This window comes from Centruroides vittatus, unplaced genomic scaffold (assembly GCF_030686945.1).
Source record: "Centruroides vittatus isolate TY-2023 unplaced genomic scaffold, ASM3068694v2 scaffold_3293, whole genome shotgun sequence".
Classification (NCBI taxonomy): Eukaryota; Metazoa; Arthropoda; class Arachnida; order Scorpiones; family Buthidae; genus Centruroides; species Centruroides vittatus.
The window spans coordinates 189,052-212,953 of NW_027122702.1; the positions used below are offsets into that span (position 1 = coordinate 189,052).

At 28.9% G+C, this 23,902-nt stretch overlaps 1 protein-coding gene across 2 annotated transcripts in view; it reads left to right on the forward strand.

Moving 5' to 3' along the window:
- Positions 1-23,902, forward strand: part of Unr (cold shock domain-containing Unr) — a 51,019-nt gene that overhangs the window by 6,173 nt on the left and 20,944 nt on the right. For both annotated transcript variants that reach the window (XM_067286196.1, XM_067286197.1), the window contains exons 2-4: positions 14,590-14,867; positions 23,095-23,256; positions 23,375-23,471. In XM_067286196.1, coding sequence (XP_067142297.1) covers positions 14,847-14,867; positions 23,095-23,256; positions 23,375-23,471 — 280 coding nt within the window. In that variant the 5' untranslated portion in view covers positions 14,590-14,846. The remainder of the gene's footprint in view (positions 1-14,589; positions 14,868-23,094; positions 23,257-23,374; positions 23,472-23,902) is intronic.

Below are 23,902 nucleotides of genomic sequence, written 5' to 3' on the forward strand. Positions count from 1 at the left end.
GATGACCTTTTATTGGAGACTATGCCTCTGTAATAACATGTAAATTGCTTAAAAACATCGACAATGGATATCATAAATCAACACAAATAGTACAATAAAATATGGCTGCTGGCAATTTACATTTTTACAATGTAAATTACTGGCAGCCATTTTTTATTGAATAATAGTTTATTATGCAAGTTCATAATAATTTGAATGTATACACATTAACATAGCAATGTAACAATATCACATTCTTTATATTTGACTCCATAATGTAAACTGAAGAATAAACATTTTTATTTATAAATTTTTTAGGGTATTAGCTCCCTTCATTAAATTTGATTGTTATACAGATCAGAACATAGTTGTTAAGTTCTCAGATAAGTGTTTTTCATGTGTAGTTTATATGCTGTATATCTACTCTTATTTAGTTTTATTTCTTTTACTTGATTTTATTTTCTAATCCTAAGAAAATATATTTCTTATTTTATTTAGACAAGCTGCTCTATCAAACTGTATTTAAATTTTAAAAGCAAGAAATGGTTCTAGAAAAAAACACTGTTCTAGTCTGTATAATGGTGGGAACTAATATTCCCAAAAATGTTCAATTCATAAATAAAAACAATTAGTCACTCTGAAAAATTTTTTAGCATCAGTATACAATCAGTAACAATATCAATTATTGATATTCATTGTATAGTGTTTTTGAATGCAAATCAGTCTTTAATCTAGTCCTCTTTTGCTTGTACAACAGTAAAGCAAGCACAAAATTAGGATACAAAAATCATCAACAGTCTTTTATCTTGTGAATATTAAAAATTGAAATTGTGTTTGGGTGTGCAGTTTTAAAACTTGCTGCTTAAAATTAAAGTTTAAATGTTATTGTTTTTATGGAGCAGTAGGAGTCAGGACAATTAAAAATGAACATAAAATTTTAAATTTATTTATCACAATTTCAGATGGAATTACATTGTTTATGATGTAAGATTTCCTACCCTGTTTAACAATTGAAACCAAATACATAAAATAAAAGATAAAAATACAAATAAAACACGTAAAAAACAAAAATCGAGAAACATTAAAACAGAATTCTACTGTATTTATATTTTAAAGCTGAAAAATAAAAAAAATTATCACTCTTATTTTAATATTTCTCCATTCAAAGCATAGAATCAAAGCCTACTTTGAATGTGATGATATAGAGCAGGGGTAGCCAAGTCAATCGCGATCAACTGATCGATCGCCAAGCTAATTTGGTCGATCGCTCGCGATGTCTTGACTTCATGCATTATATTTGTAACTGAATGCAACAGTATGCATGCAGTTATGACTTGACTCATAAACAGTGCACCTCGTACTGAAACACAGTGTATAAACATAGTATGTATTTCACACCTTCCCCTCCCCACTTAAACTATGCCTATGACAACAAGTCGATTGCGACACATTTTTAAGATAAAAAGTAGATCTTACTTACAAAAAAGTTGGCACCCCTGATATAGAGCAATATCTTCTGTTAGACTTGTAGTTATCCATTGAACATCAGTGTCTATAATAGAGATGAAGATTTCAAATGAATGAATTGAATAATCTATGGTCTGTTTTCTTGGGAAAAAAAGACACAAAATAAATAAACTGACAAATTTTAATGATATCCATTTCATAATTTTATAGCAAATTATGTTTTCGTAAATGATTTATCATTTTATTAAAAATATTGTATGAAAAATATTTTTTTTTCTTTAAGATGTTAATACTTTTTAATGCTTTTAGTGATAACATTTTTATAATATAGTAGAATCCACTTATTGTAATCATAGATATTGTTATCAGCTTTTTAATATGATAATTAACATATCTCAAAACATATAAGTTCAAATGTACTTATAAAACTTTGCTTATTGCAATCAGAGCTTGTTTGATATAGTTAGTATAGTTGTATACCCTGACATGGCAAAAAAAGTAGAAACACTTCCAATACACAGTACTTGTCACTACTGAAAATTTTGAGTTATCCATTTATGCTGATTTTGTAACATAGGCTATATAAGCAGGAATAAATTGGTCTCAAGGTTCTCAATAAAGGGTAAAAAAAATGAATGAATAACTTTGATTATGGATGTATAGTAAGTGCAAAACAGATGGGCTGCTCTGTTTGAGATAACTGCTGCATTTAGATCTTTCTGTGCAACCTCTGTCAAGGATTTACAATGATTACATGTCATCTGGAAAAAAGCTGCCACACGCAATACCTATAGGTGAAAAGTCCATGTTGATGTTCAAGGTCCTTGTTGCCTGTTACAGATTGTAAACAACAACCATCAGACTGCATTACCTCAGATCACAATCAGTTTTAATACTGGTGTAACTGTGGTTAACTCACTGTACAAAGATATATAGTCAAGCTGAGATTTGTGTGTCTGGGGGGGCAGTTATTCTACTTGTATGGCCCATGTGCCTTTGCTAATAGCTCATTACCATTTCACAAAGCTATTCTGAGCTAGAAAACATTACCAGTTGACAGTCTTAAAGTTGGGCTATTTTGATTTTTTGATAATTTTAGGAAAGTTCAGTTTACATGGCCATACCTCATCAGAATAAACTTTTGTATTTTTAAGAAGGAATATAAAAGCAACACCAAAAATAAATTGTCATCCTACATTGATTGTATTAGAAATGATGTTATAGCATGAAATCTAATAATAGTTTCAATTTTTGTAATGCACATACATTTTCCAGACAAATAAAAATTGTATTTATTATGATAAGTATATAATTAATTCATAAAATGTCTTTAAAAATAAATAAATATGCTCTGAGTAATTTTATTTGAACTTTATTAAACTTGTTCTTCATGAAATGTATTTGAATGATATATTCTGGATTGTTAATTCTTTCAGGCTTATGCAGTGATACAGGTATTATTTAATTCAGATTGGCATATGGCGGTTATTTTCTTTTCTTTCTTTGTTTTGACATTCTGTAATTTCCTCTATGTGAATTAATTGTACAACTTATAATGAGTTTTTGTTTTAATTCCATTTAATTTGGGAATATTTAAGAAATCAATTTTTTTTTGTGCTTGTCAAGATCAAATACTTTCATCACAGTCCTGCTGGTGCATATTTTTGCTTCTAAACTTAAGGAAACAGTTGAATAGACAATGTGATGCATTGAATTTAAATGAGGTTTTTTTGTATTGTATTGTGTGCAGAGATATTAAATTTTGAAGAGTTGGTTCTTTTTGGAACCCGAGTACATTTAATTCAGAGAGCTTTTGGTTCTATAACAGGATGAAAAACAAAGACACCTTGAGGAGAATAACAACTTATGGATACTATAACTTGTGTTTAGAGTCAGTAGTAATCTATCCTGATATTTCTGTCTGTGGAATTTAACGATACTGTATAAAGGAGTAAGGAATATTTTGCTTTATGTTGTGACATTTTTATTGTGTTCTTGTTTGGATATTCAGATTCACTGTGACTACTTGTCTTCCTGTTTGTGATTGTATGATGATAAACTTCATTCAAATTTCTATGTTGGTTGTAAGAAATTCAGAAGCAACTGTTGCACTAACCATTCTAGAGAATAGGTGAATCATTACTATGCTAATTTTGTAAAAAATTCAAAAATTTATTTGCTAAGTAAATAGAAGTGTGTCACTTTTTAGTCACTTTTATTAGATTTTGTCATACTATATTTTAAGCAATCATTACCAGTCTTAACCAGTACATTAAATGTTAATTGTTTTAATCATTACTTGTTTGTAGTATAGTAGTTAAATTGATGACATTTCTAACTTCAATTACATGCTAGCTGATGGTATCACAAAAAACTACAGACAAATAACAATGGATTAATTATGTTTTGTTAATAACAAAAATTTTATTAATTATAGTTATTAATTTATACATTTTGTTTGTTTTTGTTTTAATGTCCTTTTAATGTCAGAATCAATGAAACCAGGATTTCCACTAATTGTAATCTTATTTATTTACACTATTTAAACTTATCTGTTGGTTATCATCAATATAAGTGACTCCCAAAATAATTTCAATAAGTTGGTTGTACTGTACTAGTTTGTTTATTTTATAGGTTTTGGATGTAATTATTTGGCCAATTTGGTATCAATCAAATTTTTTTTCTGTCATATTTAATGGTTTGTTTTTCTACCCCTAAATGTATTTAATTTGCTGCAACACATTCTGGGCTATTCAATTTCCAGTTCAAAAGATTCTTTTATCATAAAACGGATATGACAGTAGTTAAATCTTATGCTTTTTTGTTTGAACTATAAATAAAATGTATTGTTTTAAGCTTCAGTTAAATAGGCATTTTTAAACTGACCTGTTATGCTGGTGGCTTCAACATATGGCTGATAACACTCAATTGTTCTCTGTCAGTTATTGATATGTCTTAACCTGTGCTTTAATCATTAGTCATCTTAATTTTTATTTTCTTATCTTAATTACAGTAGACTTCTGTATTTCAATTACATGCCAGCTAGCTTTAAAGACAGTATCTTGAAAGCAGTAGAGAAAGAGAATGGAATGAATTATTTGTGATAATCAGTATAATTAATAAATCTTCAAGTTATGAACTTTGTTTTAAAATGTCGTATTTATGTAAGTTAGTTAAACCAGAATATTCAGTAATTATAGTTTTATTTACTTACTCCACTTAATGTTATTGGGTGATTCATTATCAATAAAGATAATTTTTCAACTGACTATAAAAAGCAAATTCTACTGTACTTTGAATTTTATCTCTATTGTGATCAAATTTATATTTTTTGCTGAACGGTTTTCTACTTCTTAATGTTTATTAAAAAAGTTTGAAAAACTACTAGCATAAATTTTTAATATTATCTCTCCCAGTTGGAATAATTTTTGTAAATAAATCTCTAAAATATACTTTAAATTCCAAACAGCGTTTTATTACTTTAAATATTTTTTGATCAGCTTAACTAATCAACTTCAGATGAAAAAAGGAATACGACAAACTATCATTGATTCATTTGGAAATGAACACAAGTTATCTTTAAAGTTGTTCCAAAATGTTTAAACATTCACATATTCAGAAATTTTTTAACCTGAAATTGAATAACATTTACATACATTTAAAAAAAATTCTGTTCTAAACAATCAGAATCAAATTTAAAAGTTAATTAACATTAACGAGTATAGTTCCCTTATGACGATAGCCCCATCTTGTACTGTACATTGCCCTACATGCATTGAAATTAGATGGAAAATGGATTGGTTAAACTAATCAAAAAATCTATGAAGTAATAAAATACTGTTTGCTGGAAATTTAAGAAGTATTTTAGAGGTTTTTTTTTATAAATTTTGTTTGATGTAGTACAATTTTTTTTAGTTTGAGAACCAAATTGTACTTTTGAGCTTAAGGAATCATTTTTTATGAGTATGTTCAAGATAAGACATTTTACATTTTATTCAGATAACAACAAATATTGTTAAACAATGTATATACAATAAATTCATGAGCAATGTAGTTGTGTTATGTCAATAAATTAGCATTAATCTATGTTACTTGCAACACTTTTAGTAAAGTAAATTATTGAAACCGTATAAAAATTGGTTTTAAGAGTTTTGTTGATAATGTGAGTTTTGAAAGATTTGATTAGTCCTTTTTTTCAAAGCATTTTTAAGATTGTATCCATATTATAATACTGCTTTTGAGTGTGCAAAAGTGGATTTTGACGAATTGTGTAGAAGAATGCTAATGAAAATGCCACCATCATCAAATAACAGTGATGTGGACCAATTATCTACAAGATTGATCCAGATAAGAATTTCTTCAAAATTAACAATTATTTTTGGTTTAATCTGTTATTAGTAGCTTAATCCTTACATTCTACACTAAAAGTCAAAATAAACTCTAAGCTTTAAGTTTAAATTTGGTTTTAAATTTAATGTTTAAGTTAAAGATGTATACAATTGCTTGAAAGACTTGTAATATGTTTTAATTTATTTGTTTTTTAACAGTATAAGAATTTCTAAATATTTCTATTATATTCAAAGCCACAAAGTGCGTCAGAATTCTTGAAATGTAAACAAGGTGCTTTATTTGGAACAAACTGATACAAAAATAAAATTTAAATGTTTTCAAGATCATTGGCTCATCTTCAAGGTAAATTTACTATAAAAACTTCAATGTTTTCAAAACAAATTATAAACAACATTCCAGATGAGATAAATCAATAATAATAAAATTCATAGTACTAAATTATTTGTATATAATACCAATAAGATTAATAAAAATATATTAATTTTTAATATCTTTATATTAAAAAAATCATATTTGCGTAAACAGAAATTATTTCAAAAAATAAAATATATTAAAAGAAATTTAAATAATGAATTTGAAATATAAGTTAATTTTTCTTAGAACTTAAATATTAAAAATAAATGTTTTATTTCCTGCAACATGAATTATACTCTGTGTTAAATAAAATGTATTAGTATGAGATGTATAAAATTTTTTCACTTTGAATATAATTTATTTATAATTTGATTATTAACTCAAAAATATGTAGAGGGAATATTCAATATTCCCTCTACATATTCTTCTATTTCATGTTTGATAAATTAGTAAAAGATTTTCTAGTAAGAAAATATACTATTAATTAATGTATATAGAAGAGAACCATTTTGTGTTAATTATTCATGTTAAAATGGAGTGTATAGATTTTCTTAATTTTTAATATTTGAACTTCAGTTTTTTTTAATATTTTAAATTGAAACTTTATTGATTTTTGTAAAAAGACAATTTAAAGTAATTTTTGAACTAAATTGTTTTCTTTGACCCAAAATATTTTACAATTTCTATTTTAAGTTTTATCTAATATGCTATATTTTTCTGATTATAGTTTTGATTTAAGAATATAGAAAACAATTAATAGTTAGTTTGGAATAAAAAGTCTGATAAAGAATTTTTTTTCCCTTATGAAGTGTTTACAGTAAATTCATACTTAGTTTGCCTATCATTATTAGTAATATTGTATTTTTAAAATAAATAACAGGCTAGTTTAACTGTTAAAACAATTTTAAAGTCCCACTGTTATTTTGATTATAATTCCAAACAATTTTTTGTGAGAATAGTTTATTACAGTTGATATATTGCTTTTTCAGGATAGAAACTACTGATCGCTTGCTTTTAATTAGTTTTAATTAATTAAATCTATTTGGTTTACCATATAATTAAAATTAATATTTTGAACATCTTTTACATCATTGGCATTGAGAAAAAATTGATTGTAATGAGAAAGAATGGGGAATAACTATTACTTTTTATTTGCAATACTTTTAGATAAATTGAAGTTAATTTAGAAAAGGAATGATTTGCTAATCTTATTTCTTTTTCTTCAGCTTATTGACCCTGCTGCAGATTGCCTTCTTCCACTTTACCCTGTCTTTTGCCAGATTCCAATGAATTCCAAGAGCTTCCATATCCTCAAGCATACAATCAAACCATCATCTTTTTGGCCAATCTCCATCTTCATAAGTTTTACAGCATAACTTAATCTAAAGGTTTCTTCTCTGTTAGATTGTGTTGAACAAAGCTTAGTGGAGGAGAGTTATCAGTTTGTTTATTTGTTACATTTTTAACAGGTCACATGCTGAGATGGAATTGTCAATTCTAGTGTGAAATAAATAGATTGAGGAAAATTTTTGAATTGATAACATAGCATTTCTAATAATGTTGGTTATACTGACAATACTTTGGTTACTGTTTTTGCACCAGTGTTATTTAGAAAAACAATATCTGTACCTCTTGCAAAGTTAGTATTTTTTTTCTATGTATACCTGGTATATACTTGTATATGATGGAAGAGTATCCTTCCCCAATACTATGACAGCAATTAATTGTCAGAGAGTATTAGAGAAAAATATGAACTATTAAATTGAAAGAAGTGAATAATGCCATTTTTCAAAGTTTGCAACAGTCATTGTTTTATCACTTAGAAAAATATTTAGGATTATCTTGTTGTTCAAATAGTATTTATCAATACAAAAGTGAACATGATTGTACATTTGTTGTAATTTTTGTAATATTTTTACATTATGTATTTATGTATAGGATATTGAAAGATACCTAAATCAAAAATAATAATTTAAAAAAAAATTGTTAAAAATATAGATTTAGAATATGCTGATAAAAATAGGTAAACGTAATAGCTATGACTGTTACATCATAACTATTATGTTTACCTATTTTTATCATTTTTTTTTTCTTTAATTAAGCAATAAAAATAAGTTTTATTAAAAATTACTTTATAATGAAGTTAGATTCAAAGTGCAATATTTTATTTATCTTTAATATTTGCAGACATGTTATGAAGTGTTGGGAAATTGCATAACATACTAATAAGCACTTTCTTACTTAATAAATCATTGCTTCTGTGAAATTCTTAAGAAATTTTGTCATACTCATTTCTAAATGAAAGTATCTGATAACAGTTATGTACTACTGAATGTTAACATTATCAGTATTCCAGTAAATACAATATCAGTAAACATGATAGGATCATCAAATTATGAATATGATATTGTACACTATTTACTATATTATTGCAGGGTATGTTATCATACCCAATACGTTATTATTATAAGCATTGATAAACAATAGCAAAAAGTACTTAGTTATTCTTATAAGTTACTTAAGAAATACTGTAGTTTGACATGCATGTTAAGTATCAAACAATTAATTTTGAGTTTATAATTTTAGTAGAATAAAATTTTATAGTTTTTATACAAATTGATAAATCTTTTTAATTTAAAAAAAATATATAATAATTTGGTTAGTGAAATAAGCCAAATTGCTGTATTAATTGGGCTAAAGTAGCCTGATTAATCCAGCAATTAATCGGGCTACTTTAATCCTGCAACTAATTAACTACAATTAATCCTGCTACTATTAATAACTAAATACTGAGTAATTTGGTATATTGTATTGGGCTTTGAGATGTTTATATATGTATATATACAAGGTAAAGTGTAGCTGGCTGAGTGTTACTGTGGGGTGTTTATAAGTTGTGGATGCTGAAGTCATCCCCAGTTAGTACCATAAGTAACCGAGAATGGTTATATCTAAATTAAACATGTTTGGAAGTGGAGGATTTTAATAAGAGATGCACCTCACGCCTATCTCAGTACCAAATTACTCAGATTGATAATTAAGTAGTAATTGATAATTGGTAGCAGTAAAGAAACCCGACTAATCAATCAGGCAATCATTTGCTTATAAAATATCGTGCTTTGAGATGTTTATATATGTTAGTTTGTTAAATTTTAAAGTTAGACATCACAATATTGTAATATCTAGTTATCTTGTAATATTTTATAGATTATTTATAAAGCTTTATGATTTTAAAACTAATATTTCAGTTTTGTATGAGATAAAAACACTCCATAAATGCATTGGAAAGATAATTTATTTTAATTTTAATTAAGATTTTGTATAATCTCCATCATTACTAATATAGGGTAATATAATTTTGTATTTCTATAAATATATTTTCCAATCGTTTTTTCATTATAACATTAATTGCATTTGTCATATTGGTATGGAGAGCATTTGAAAACCAAGACTTTAAAGTGTACATATTAATTTATGTGACTTATTAAATCAGTCAATAGCAGCTACACATTCTTTGAATGTATATGTTTTGTAACATTTGATGTTATTGAACATCAAATGTTACAAAACATATACATTCATATACATTCCATTGCTTTTAAAGGTTGTTCTAATTTAGTGTGATCTTAAAAATCTGAAAGCACACTTGCTAATATCAATTAAAGTAGCATGTGCTGATTGTATAAAGGTGTAGTTTGTACTCTTTATCTATTAGTTACATAATCAGTTGCTTTTTGAGTGCTTATAAAGATGGGAATTACCCACTCATTTCAAATTGACAGGGAGCAGGAATTCCATTACATAATTTGTAGAACAATTTATCATGGTTTTTCCTGTCAATATTGGTTTCATCAAAAGCTTACTATGTATAAGTATTATTAGATTTTTGCATGAAAGAATGTCAAACAAGCTGAATTTTACCCTTGTGTTGGGTAAAATTATGGTGGCTCTTACATACTCCTTACACCATACTTAATATTTTTCACCATCTAGCAGTTATGCATTCACTTAGGTTGGACAAGGAGTCAGTGCAAGATAGAGATAAGGCAAGCATTTATATTATATGCTTTATGTAAGCAAATTAATGATTTTTATTATGTGGGCTCTACTTAGATAACTACAGAAATCTGTTCAGGAGTATACAGACTATTAGTAAGAATTCCCAACCAGACACTATGTTAATGCAGTGAGCACTATTTAAAGATATGCTTGTTTGCTGGAAAAGTCTCCTGGTCATTAGGCAATGGTCAGATAATACCTGCATCAGAATGGTGGATCCATTCGTTCTTTTTTAAATTCAAATTTTTTGTTCGTTTCTTTGTAAACATTAACTGAAGAAGATTGCTTAAAGGGATCAAAAATGTTTTTATAGAATTAAACGTAATGCTGGACACATCAAAGGTGTGACTATATTTAATGGTGGAACAATTTTACATTTACCTTGTTCCTTGGTACTGACATTATAAATGCCCAAGACTCACTAACTCTGGACTGCAGATGGATAGATGTGTGTACTTCTTTATTGGCTTTTATCAGAAAACTCCTAGCTTCTTAGATGTAATAGCAAGCCTCCTCTGTATGAATGAGGTATTTGTAAGACATTTTAGGCACTTTTTCCCCATATATAATTGCTGTGTGAATGGATTAGTTGAACTGATTTTATGTTTGTTATGTTCATATGTTTTTTGACCCATTTATTGCAATGTTTACATGTATTTTTTACCTTTGAATTTATTGAATTATTTGTTAACAAAATTTTTCACTGTATTTGTTCTGATGTAGACAGATAATAGTAGTTATCATATTCAAATTAGTTGAAGGTGTGCTAATGTAAGAATGAAAATGTTTCTATTAAAGTTTTTGCTTTGGTTTTTGGAAATAAGCACTTTTATTGAAATTTAAAAATTTAAATTTAAAAGATTTTTTAAATTTTAAATCTAAACTTTTTTTGTAAAATATTTAAACCTGGATGTAAAATTAATGGATGTTGGATTTTAGTTAAGTTTAAAATTCAATATGACTTGTTTAAGAAGGCCACAGATGGCCACACATTACGTTCCAAAAGGCCACAGGTTCCCCACCCTTGGTTTAAACCAAATAAACCACTGAATTATCATGTAATATGGCCATGTACTTTAATTAAGTACTAAATAATTTGTTTAGAGGTAGACAATTATGTTGCCATCTTGTACAATTAAGTACATAGCCCTATTATTTTTTCAGATTGTTTAGCTTTACATTTAAATATGGTGCCAAGTTTTACTAATTGTAATTAATTACATTATAAAGTTACTAATAACACATTATAAATATTGCATTATGTTAATTCCTAAAGAAGTGTAAATTTATATAACATTTATGGCTTAAATATGTTAAGTTTTATGCAAAAACATTTGTTTATCTTCTAAAGATTTCTAAAATTAAAAGCTAATTCTTTAAATGCAAAATAACAATTACACATCTACTTAATTATTGACCCAACAACAATAAAAAAAACATCAAAATTGCTAAGGATGAAAAAACTTTCATAGCTACCTGTAAAATGTTTAAAACATCTTTAAAATGATACTGTGTAGATGAATTTTTTTTATCGTGACATCTTTAAATGCCCAATTTTCACTTACAGGAACTCCAAATACACTAACAAGAAACACCTTCTAGTCTTCTCAATCATTTTAATGCTTCAATGACACAGAAAATTGTTTAAAGATGAAAGTTTTTGTAGAATAATGATTTTTGTTTTAATTGCATCTCTATTCAGGTAATTATTTTCAAATAAAAAGTTAATACAAGATGAATAGCAAAAGTTTTTCAGATAATTTTAGACTTTTCAAAACAGTTTAATCAAAATAAATATTCCTGTCTGCAAATCATGAAATTTTATTAATAAGAACAAATATTTTTCACATTTAGTTCTTTCTTTCTGAGAATAAAATTGAGCATTTGATTTTAAAATTGAAATAATTTTTAAATGTTTTAAAGTCATTTAAGAGATTTTAAATTATATATTTGTCACGTATCATATGTAAAATAATCAAAATTCATTTTAGAAATAACTGAAATATGTTTATGTAAGTCATAATTAACAATTTAAAAATAATTTTTTTTTTTATAAAAGCATATCTCAATAATTAATATTCATATTGATATATTTATAATTTTTCGAATTTATTGCTTTTTTTCAAGGTTTTTTTTAATCCAGTATTCGTGATGAATCATTCTGTTATTTTCATATTCATCATGAAGTAATATGTTATTGTCTAATAGATTGCATAACTATTTCATATACATAACATGTAATTTTTAGATCTGCAATACTTTTTCAAGTTTTCAACTTTTGTAGAAATTTAGGAAACTTACTGTGCTAACAGAACATTTATATGTTTAATCATATTACATACCACAAGTTATTGTGTGAATTATTTTATTGTAAAACTCTCATAAATATACAATAAAACTGTAATTTTTCTTGATTATCCCATAAAATTTTTAAGAATGAAGTAAAAAACTACAACTATATTTTAGAAACTGGAAGAAAACTTTATTTTTCGGTATAAATTAATTACATGGTTTGATTTGTGTGTTTACAATTTACAATAATAATTTTTATTTTACTACTAATAGATGACAAAAAAAGCTTTCTGTAGTTTATTCTTGGTTTAAATTTCTTTTAGTGGCTTTTTATAAAATATTCTATTGGTGCAGTTTTTTTAGCTTTATTTGAAGTTCAGTATCATATCAATATTACAGAATAATTGCTAATTTAATATTGGAACTGTACACATTATATAATTGTGCTAGATCAGAATTATAACAAAAAATGGCAATTTACAAATAGAACCAAATTAAAATTGATGGGGGGGAAAGCTGTTTTTGAAATGCTTTAATCTGTTTATCTATGTCAAATGTTTTTAAACCTCATTTGTCTTCGAGTGACTGAAAGGAAAAACAAAATATGATAATGGATGAAGAATTATAAACCTTATGAAAACTGAGATTTATGTTTTTTTAGTATTAATAATAGAATTATGATTTGGAACATTGTACAAATATTGAAATATTAAATTAGGAAATTTTGAAAAATAGCTGTACAGCCAATAAAAAAGAATTATTTTTAGTGCAATTCTGATGCCTACCTATTATGGAATAAATTTGATGATAATGGATTAACTTATCAAGAGATCAAGTTAAAATCAAGGAAAACTGATTCTTTGATTGTCTTGCACTTTTGTAATTTTAATCTGTAGTTGCTTAATTGGGTTGCAATTTGAAAAGAATGTAGTTCTATAAATTCCCACTGTCATCCATCCATTTGTCTTTCCTTAATCTTGAGAATGCAGTTAGATAGATGAAAGCTGAGACCAAATATGAAAAGCTTAGACAAGAGGCCCCTATAACTATTAACTATAAAAAAACTTCCGATTTAAACTGGAAATCTTGTTATTTCAATTCAAAAATTTTCCCCTGAAAGGAGTTAGGTAGATAACTGGCATGACTCTGTCGTTAAAGGAAAAGTATGATGTACAGGGGCAAGCCACTACTAATTTGAGGTGGAGAGAATATATTTTAAATTAAAAATATTATTAAAAATTGCAGTCCAGCATTGTGACGATGTCACAGTAAATAATTGCTTGTTTTATCTAGTAATTCATGCAAAGCGGTATTTTTCATTTCTGTTTCTGCAATTGCTTGGATTTCCTTTGCAATAGGATTTAAGAAAAAATTTTAATTTTTGAGAAAAGTCTACAAAATAGGAAATTTCTGTTTGAAAGATTCTGCTTGACTTTTCATTCTTCTGATGAAAATAAAATGTAGTTTAAATTAAACTTAGTACATGCAATATCAAAATCAGAATCTAACAAGGAAATTTAAAAATATATGTTCTCTTATAAATGTTGGAAACAGTAATCTTGCCAGAAAGTTACCACTTGTCATGGTGCAGTGTTAAATAATCTATCATAGCTGATGATTTTGTTTTTTGAATTTTTGATAATTTTAGAGTAAAAAAGTAATAAACTGAAAAATGTCTAGATGATGCTGTTAGCTTGGAAAAATATGCTTGTTGATTGTTCGGTTGTATTTTAAAGTAAATTTTTTCACTGTTTTTAATGTGATATAAACTTTTGTTTTTTATTTTGGAATTTTTGTGATCTGATAATGTGGAAAAATGTCTCAGAAAATATTTAATCCTAATTAAAATATGCAGACAATATTTTAGCATATTTTTATTTGTCCGGTTGTTCTGATGGAGTTGTATGTATCTGAACGTATTTATCCATTTAAAAAGGAAAAATTTGCATTTTTGGAGATAGAAAAGGATAAATATAAATAAATATTAAGCCAATGATGATAAATAACAAAATTAAAATATAAATTTGAAAATCAAACAATTTTTATTTTTTATTTTATCAACTTTTCTCATTGTTCATTATTATTTTTCAGCACGACTCTACCTTAGACAAAATTGAATAAAAAATTTTAACAGAATTTAGAAACGTCTGCTCGAACACAAAGAAAGCACGCACTGTAGCACATCTGAGGAACTTTCCATTTGGCTTTTATATTAATAACTATAAAAATTTGTTTGGCTAATTTACTGTAAGATTAAATGACAAATAATTAATATCCACTGTTCTGGAAATCAACCAGAAGGATTTTTAAGAGCTCTTTCATTATAATTTGAATAAGTGATACCAACAATGGCAAGTCCTCAGTGGAAGGTAAGCATTTTTATTATTGTTGTTGTTATCTTTTATAAAATGAAATTTTATTATACAGTTAAATTTAATATTAAAGACATTATCCTGGTATTTATTTTTAGATAAATGTATTTTGAGACAGATACAGACCTATCTGTGACTGTCTTAAGATCAGATGTTATATACTGTAGCAGTTCCTTTTTTGTCACTTGCATCAGTTCTAAATAAATTTGATTAACACTAATTAAACACTAAATTGAATAAAACTAATTAAACTAGAATGAATATTACCAGAGTATAATAATTGAATTATATAGGGTGTCCACTTAAACATCTGTTTAGGGACAAAAGAGATCTTTCCAGCATTGCACAATTGTGTGCATGTGGTGCATGCATATTCCTTGTTAAAATAACTAATACTTAAATATCCAGGAGCAAAAGATTAATTCATTTTAAAAATGCCACAATAAAGAGTTAATTAATGCATTCAATAAAATAAATCATTCAACAAAAGGAACTTGTGACAATTGCATTGTAATTCAGCTTCAGTATGTAAATTTTTCAAAAGTTAGACCAAGATTCAAATCATATTGCAAGACACAATGTAATTGTCTTTTTAAGAGTCAATGTGATGCAGTTTGCTAGGTGATGGAGTACAACAACAATGCCTTATACTCACGAATAATACTGTTAAATGGTTATTTTATACAGTGGTGCCTCATACTTCAAATTTAATTCATTCCATGAGGCCATTCAAACCCTGAATCATTTGAAGTCCAAAGCAATTTTTCCCATTAGAAATAATGGAAAGTGAATTAATCCATTTCCAGACCCCAAACAATTCCCATTTTGATAAACTTAAGACAGCAAATACACATAACTTAAGGTAAAAATAACACAATTAAATGCCCTAATAATAAATTAAAACACAAACACAATAAATAAAATACATAAATAATTTATAATAAAGTGAAAATTGCATTTACTGGTCTCTCACTGTCAACTTTGGAATCTTTATGTTGAAGATTCCAAAGATGCCAAATCCACAACATGTATCACTTTCATGCTTTGCAATAAGTTTCTTTTTCATCTTAGCCTTTTTTGTTCCTTCCTTATGCTAGTTAGACTTTGTTGTTTCCGTACACTTCTTGGAAGCCTTGATTAATAAGTAAAAGTTATATTGGGTTGAACAGAGTTTTTGTGTATTTTTAATAGTTATCATTACGTAACATAAGAGTGTGATTTAATTATAACAGTTGTAAATTTTAACACATTATTACTAATTTGAGATTATATTTTTTGTTCAGATGCTTATTTTATGCTTTTTCATTCTGCACATGCTTTGAACTCTGAAGAATTTGAAGTTAGAGTTACTCAAAGTGTGAGATACCATTGTACAGAGAATACAATCTCTCTAGACACCGGTAAAATGAGTAAATAAATAAATTCTTCAAACCTGTTGACCGGCGTCAATCTATTTTTAGAATTGCAAACGTTTTCACAGCCCCTCCTGGAGGCAACACATCATAAGGAAGAAATGATACTATCCAGTGCATGGCAGGTTTTGCTAGAAAACAGCGTTTAAAGAAGGAGCATGGAGCATGCATAATACAACTATCCAGCTGTTGCACATGATGATAATCAGTAAAGAAATTCAAATCGAATGTTTATTCGAACATTAACGGCCTATACGATGAAGCCTGAAGAAGAGCCCAGGAGGGGCTGTGAAAACGTTTGCAATTCTAAAAATAGATCGACGCCGGTTAACAGGTTTGAAGAATTTATTTATGTACAGAGAATGCAAGAGAAGCAGCTCAGATTTCACAACTGTTTTCCAGTTGCACCAAGACCAACATATACAATGATTTTAGTGTTATTTGTTGCTTTACACAGACACTAGCACAGTTGGGTATCAAAGACCAGGTTGTGCTCATCTTAACAGCATAAACATGTTTGTGTACTTCCATGCATTAGACACAAATATACAGATATTACGTTGCCATGACTTGCACCTAATCTGCAACTAGCACAACATGCATAGGATGTCACAGAGAGATTTCAGTAGTGCCATATGATAAATTTACAGTGTACTGAACCACGACTCCTTCAGCACATTTTATGGACCAGTCGGGCATTATATTCCCAGAGTGGAGTGTATAAACATCACATTGTGCATGTGGGCAGAGCATGCTCCACAATGTGCACAACACATGCGATACCCAGTGGTATCTCATGTGTTTTATCTAAATGTTTGCTGTGGAATTGGAGTGTGCAGCTTCTTGATCCCATATTCATTGACAGCATTCATGACTGATATCTGAACATCCTAAATGTGATGAATGAATGACTTGCCTTTGGCACAACTACAGCAGGTTTGGAAGCAGCACAATGTGTAACAGCTCATTTCCAGAAAGACATGTATCAGTGGTTGCAGAGCAGTTTGGCAACTGCAATATAGTTTTCTTCCATGGTCACTTGTTCTCCAGACTTCGCTTTTCTGAATTTTGTGATTTTTCCTATAGGGTCTTCTAAAAGCATTGATGTATGATGCATACCCATAGCGCTGAATGATGATAGTGAACTGGAGAGAGACCTGTGAAACTGTGATACTAGGAATGCTGTATGCCATTTTATAATGCCATACTCAACTGTCTGCCTTCAGTGACAATGCAAAGATATAATCATTTTGAACATGTTCTCTAACAAAGTAAAGCTTAATTTTTTGTATTAATTTGCAGTTTGCAATGTTGTCTTTATTCTTTACAGTCAGAGATTATTTGTATGTTATGCTAGATTGTCTTAAATTGATTATTTGGTTTGGTTATTTTAGTGCCAGGACAAGCATTCACCTCATTCATACACTTGTGCAGTACTGAAAAGATTTCTTTTGCTCATGGACAGATATTTAAATGGACACATTGTATAGCTAAAATAGTAAAATACAGGATAGCCAAATAGTGTAGAAACATAAATGATTATTTACAAATTGAAGATGTGCTTTGTTAGTAGTGATTATGTATTGATAATGAGGAACAATACAATGAACATATCATATATTGTAATATAATACTAGCAAATCATTTATTATGTATATGTGCTTATGTTTTCAGACCTTGTGATCACCTTGTAGATAATTAGAATTAGTAATTTAATAAAATTTATTAATCAGTTGCTATCAGAAAAATTATGGGAGGAAAAGAAATTGACTAATTTGCATTGTTTACTAAAAATCTGTTCATATTTTTCATTCATTAAATCTAATGCTGTTTTTTGATATCTTAATTTCTTACTAATAATTATGTGAAAATTCATTAAAATTCTTATTCCATTTTAACGTAATTTATCAAAAGTGCTAGATTGTCTGATGCATTTAGATCAAAATACAAAATAATTATTATTCTGTCATCAATAAAAAGCAAAAACAAGAATTCTAAAAAGTATTTTATTTATCATTTAACTAAAATTTTCTGCACAATAACTCACAGCTTAGAAAGGAAGATGATATATAGAAAAGTTATTTTCATTTAATAATCAAACTATAAATGTGATTATTATTATTTTCTGTGGGATTGTTATATTCAGATTGAAAATATTGTTTTTGAAAAAAGAACTAATGGCTACATATTAATGAAAATTGGAAGCAGAAGAATAAATAGAAAAATATTAAAAAAGAGAATAATTAGTTGTTATAGCTGGTATATTAAACAAGGTACGGTACATTTTTCTTGGCAAATGTGACAAACTTTGTGTTACCTACACATGTATCTATTTTATATAAAAATCAGCAGATGAAAGATGTAATTACAGATTTTCTCTCTGAATTCTGGAAAATAATTAGGAACAAGTATTTGCTATTCTTTGAATCAATTTTCAAATTTGAAATAAAAATTAGTTTATTTTGAATCAATATCTTTATATTTTTTTAGACTGAAGTATTTTGTACCAGTACTATATATTAAATACAGTATCATTCAATCTTATGGATTGTCTTCCTTAAAAATAATCACAAGGAATAAATTAGCATTTATCATTTCTTAAAATCATTTTACTTTTTCATAAGTATAGTATATTTTAGGCAGTGACTTGGCATTACAGTCTTGTATGTCAAAGAATAATAATAAAATATGACATTTAGTGGATCATAGATTTCAAGGAAAAGTTGTAGGAAAACTTATTTTATTATTAAAAAATTATTTATTAGTATATATGGTATGGTATTATTATTATTAAACATAGAAATGGCAATTGAAAAACAGAGGGAGGTTACAATTAATGAGATGTCTTCCATAATTAAAGTAGACAGCTGATGAAGTAATTGAAATTAATCAGATATTTATTTTTGTATGAATTATACACAGATATAGAAAAAAGAAGAAGAGAACCGAATCAGTTCTGATAAAATTTCTGATATATTGTTTTCTAGACATTCACCTTACTTTTAACGGAATTTTTTATTCATTGTTTTTATTTTGCATTGTTTCCTACTATTGCACACTGTAAATGATAGTGTAAATGTTTTAGGCTCTTATATGCACTGCAAAGTGAAAAAACCTGTGTTTCACTTTAAGGTGGTGGTCTAGAACCTAACCTATAACGTTACTGTATTAATATTTTGTTATAATTTTTGAAATTTCTCTTAGTTGTTAATTTTCATATTCCAATAATTAATCAATTATTAGTTCTCAGCTTATGAAACTTTCTTAAAAATATCACAATATCTGTATACGTTGAAAATTTGTTAGCCAAATGGCCTTGTGGTAAACCACTATAAGTTTAGATTTGATTTTAGATTAAACTCCATAATTTTTTATGGGTTGGGAGGTCATTTCCCATTTCTCACATATATGATACCTTTGTGGAATAAAGTGGGTACACCAGTTCCACAGACCAAGCAGTAGTTATAATGTTATTGGTATCTTGTATTGACAAATCAACAATTTATTGAAAACTTTTTAAGATACACACAAAATGCTGTAGGTCAGTTTTAAAGTTATGTTAATCTGTTCACAAATATATAAGTTTTATGATCTTACATATATTCTATTTATATATTTTTCTCTTATTCAGTTACAGTAATTTAAATTTATTTGCTTCAATTTAATTAAATTTTTTGCAAATATATGTATGAAAAAGATTCTAAAAAATATATTTTCTCAAGATATAATTTCTAGCAATGAAATAATAACTTGCAATGTGTTTGTTGTATTAATTTGAAGTATACAACATAATAGATTGTACTATTCAAATCTCCTGCAAACCTTATAACCGGTGCAGTCAAAGTTCATACGCAAATGTTTTCGGCCCCTCACTAGGTCCTTCTTCAAACAAAATTTTCTTTTTCGACCGTTACGTCGAATAATATCCTCTTAACGGATAAAAATTCGAATCGTCAAAATTTCGAATCTAACGAAACCGCGTGCTATCCAATATTCCAAAGTTTACGTAAGATGATCGCGTGCTTATCTTTGTGATGTAATCATCTAAATGCAATCTGATCGCACTTTTTTGATGCAACTTTCCTGTAAGGGTCTTTTTTATTCATTTGGCCCCCATTGTTTCAAATCGTTGTCTTGAGTTAGTTGTCCCCACCTGTAAGTTGGAGACCGCACTACATAATATATTAGCGCCGCACTTACAGGGTTACCAATTCTCGATACCCGGTTCTGAGGAATTGATAGAAACTCTTAGAAGCACGGAACGCCCGAAGCAGATCTCCGTCATGGATTTCCGATCCCTGTACCCATCCATCGAGTTGCCGCCATGTTTTTGCACGCTTAGAGACTTTTTGTTCCAATACGTGAACGACGAGGAATTACACAATCAGATTTTGGAATTGGCGCACTTAATTTGCTACTCTTCGATATTCCAATTTGGAGGAATTACTTACATGCAGGGGAGAGGCGTACCCATGGGCAGTGCGGTCTCGGGTGACCTCTGTGAGCTTGTAATTCGGCAACTGGAAGAGAGGATAATTCCACCGTACTACAACAACATAAGCTTATATGCAAGGTACGTTGATGACATCATTGTGCTATGGAAAACGGACATAGACATCAAGGTATTCATAGAGCAGTTTAATGATAACTGGTATGGCCTCAATGTCGAGCTTGAGTAGCATAGCGAGACTGCAGTACACTTCCTGGACCTGAGCATAGACTTAGGGGAAAACAGCATAAATACCTCCATATACCGCAAGACTTCGAATTTCCCGACGTATATACCGGCGGATTCTTGTGACCCTCACCAATACAAAATCGCGGCGTTCAGGACTTTGGTCAAAAGGGCGCACACGCACTGCTCGACACGGGAAGCACTTGAACAGGAAATGAAGTACCTGCGAGAAGTTGCAAAAGAGCACGGATATGACAGATTAATACGGAGGTTAGAGAGGCAATATGAGGACGGCACGCGTCGGGCGCCACTCCCCAACGGCGGCATAGGACAGCCGACACAACGACTGGTACCGGTAACGTACAACCCCTGTTGGCATCGTTGTATAAAAGAATTGCGAAAAAACAAGGAATATGTATAGCATACAGATGATGCCCGTCGATTTTTCAAATACTCCGTAATGATAAGGATAGACCGGACAGGAGAAAACTTCCAGGGGTGTACGTGGTCCCTTTAAAGGATCATAGATTTAATAGAGATTTAATGTACATCGGCACCACGAAACGATCGGTGGAAATTAGGTGGAAGGAACATCAGCAAGACATTAGGGCTAACAGAAACAGCACCGCACTTGCGATTTACGCCTCAGATCCGGAAATAACAGTGGACTTCACGAATGCAAAACTCCTCATCACCACTCGGCACACGGACCACCTTAGATGGTTAGAGCAAATGGAGATTTGTAAAGCCTTCGAGTACACCCAACCAATCAATTCGAAGGACGAGATGAAGCTGTCTTTAGCGTGGCAGGCACTAATTCAAGACAGCGATTCGAAACAATGGGGGCCAAATGAATAAAAAAGACCCTTACGGGGAAGTCGCATCGAAAAAGTGCGATCGGATTGCGTTTAGATGATTACATCACGAAGATAAGCACGCGATCATCTTACGTAAACTTTGGAATATTGGATAGCACGCGGTTTCGTTAGATTCGGAATTTTGACGATTCGAATTTTTATCCGTTAAGAGGATATTATTCGATGTAACGGTCGAAAAAGAAAATTTCGCTTGAAGAAGGACCTAGTGAGGGACCGAAAATGTTCGCGTACGAACTTTGACTGCATCGGTTATAAGGTTTGCAGGAGATTTGAATAGTATTAACCCGGTGTGTATAGGTGAATTATAATAATAGATTGTATTTTATTTAGTTTGAATAGCCTGGTTATAATGAGGATGTTTTATTATTTATATTGCTTTGCATGTGAGATTGCATATATGCTATCACTTTGTTTGTAAACATTAATTGAATTGTTTTGTTAATGTGTAAAATTTCCTTTTATCACAATATTACATTTGCTTAAAGAAACTTATTACCAATATTCTTCTGTAACATTTCAGTAATGAATTTTGTCATTAATGCTTTATGTACTGTACAGTACATATGATGGCCCACCAGTGGCCCAAGCGGTTCTATTCCCTGAACACTGGGAGTTCAGTCGTGGGTTCATGCCTCACCAGGATGAGCCATGTGGAGTTTTCTGGGTTTTCCACATCTGTAACACTTGAATAGGGGCCAGTTAGCCATAACAAGACCTCCCAGAAGGTATTTCCCTAGGCATATTGCCCAAGTGTTGCATTGCTGTAACTTAACTAAACAAACAAACAAACAGTACATATGAATATGAGAAACTAATATTCTAAATTGATGTTCTCAAAGTAGGTGTTACCACTCTTGGGGGTGATGAGTAAATTTAGGGGGTAAAAAAAAGGCAAGGGGGCCCCCCCCGGGCACTGAAGGTAGGGTCCTGACTGGATGGTGACCATAGGCAATTGTTTAGGTCACTGACAATGTTTCCCTTTCCTCCATTAAAACAAGTAAGAAGAAACATTTTAATGGCTTCAGATAAGGAGAACAATGTACTGTACAGTAAGGTTTTTCTAAGAATATTTCCAAGCCTTTCTTGCACAAGGGAAAATGATTGGAGTGTTGGGTATAACTTCATGGAACCAAGAGGGTGGTGGCACGAAAAAGTTTCAGAATCACTGTTCTAAATTATTATTTTTAAATATGAAATAGCTATTAAAAACATGCATAAAGCTTATTAATTGAATATAATTTATTTCATATATTTTATAGAATTTCCAGCCGTCACTACAAGACAGTGCAATACATGCCTACCAGTGCTCTTCTTTTAGTCAAACATCAAATAATGGAAACAACAACATCAATAAGAACTCATCGCCTCCATCAGGAACATCAAGTGGATTACGTGAAGCGGGAATTGTTGAAAAACTTTTGGTAAAGCATTAAATTGATTTTCTTTATTGGAATAATAATTTCAGTAAAGAAAATTAATTTAAGCTCACTTAAATTGAATTTTTAGTGCTTAATTGTTTATTTAATATCTTTATTACAGCATTCATATGGCTTTATTCAATGTTGTGAACGACAAGCTAGATTATTCTTCCATTATAGCCAGTTTTCTGGAAATATTGAACATTTGAAGCTGGGAGGTAAGCAAAAGCTGGGTTTTTTATTTTCTTTGTTTACTTGAACATTGTATTTTGTTATTAATTATAATCAGTTTATATAAAAAAGTTACACAAATTCTAAAAAGTCTATGTATTTTATTTTCATGTTATTTATAAATCATGCTTTTCACTTGATAGTTTAACCAATAGTTTTCAAATAAAATTATGCATAATTATAAAGTAAGTTTTAAAAGTCTCTCTATATGGAGTATTTATTTGAAAGCTTTAAACTAAAAACAAGAATTGCAGCTTAATTATCACAATAAAGTCAATTGAATTTTTGCCTATTATGCCTTTTTTTTTTTTTTTTTTTTTTTTTGTTAATAGTTCATATTCTGAATCTGTGGTTTACTTGAAATGCATTTTGAATGTCAGATTCTTTTGACATTCATCCTTGGTCCTACTGGTGTTCC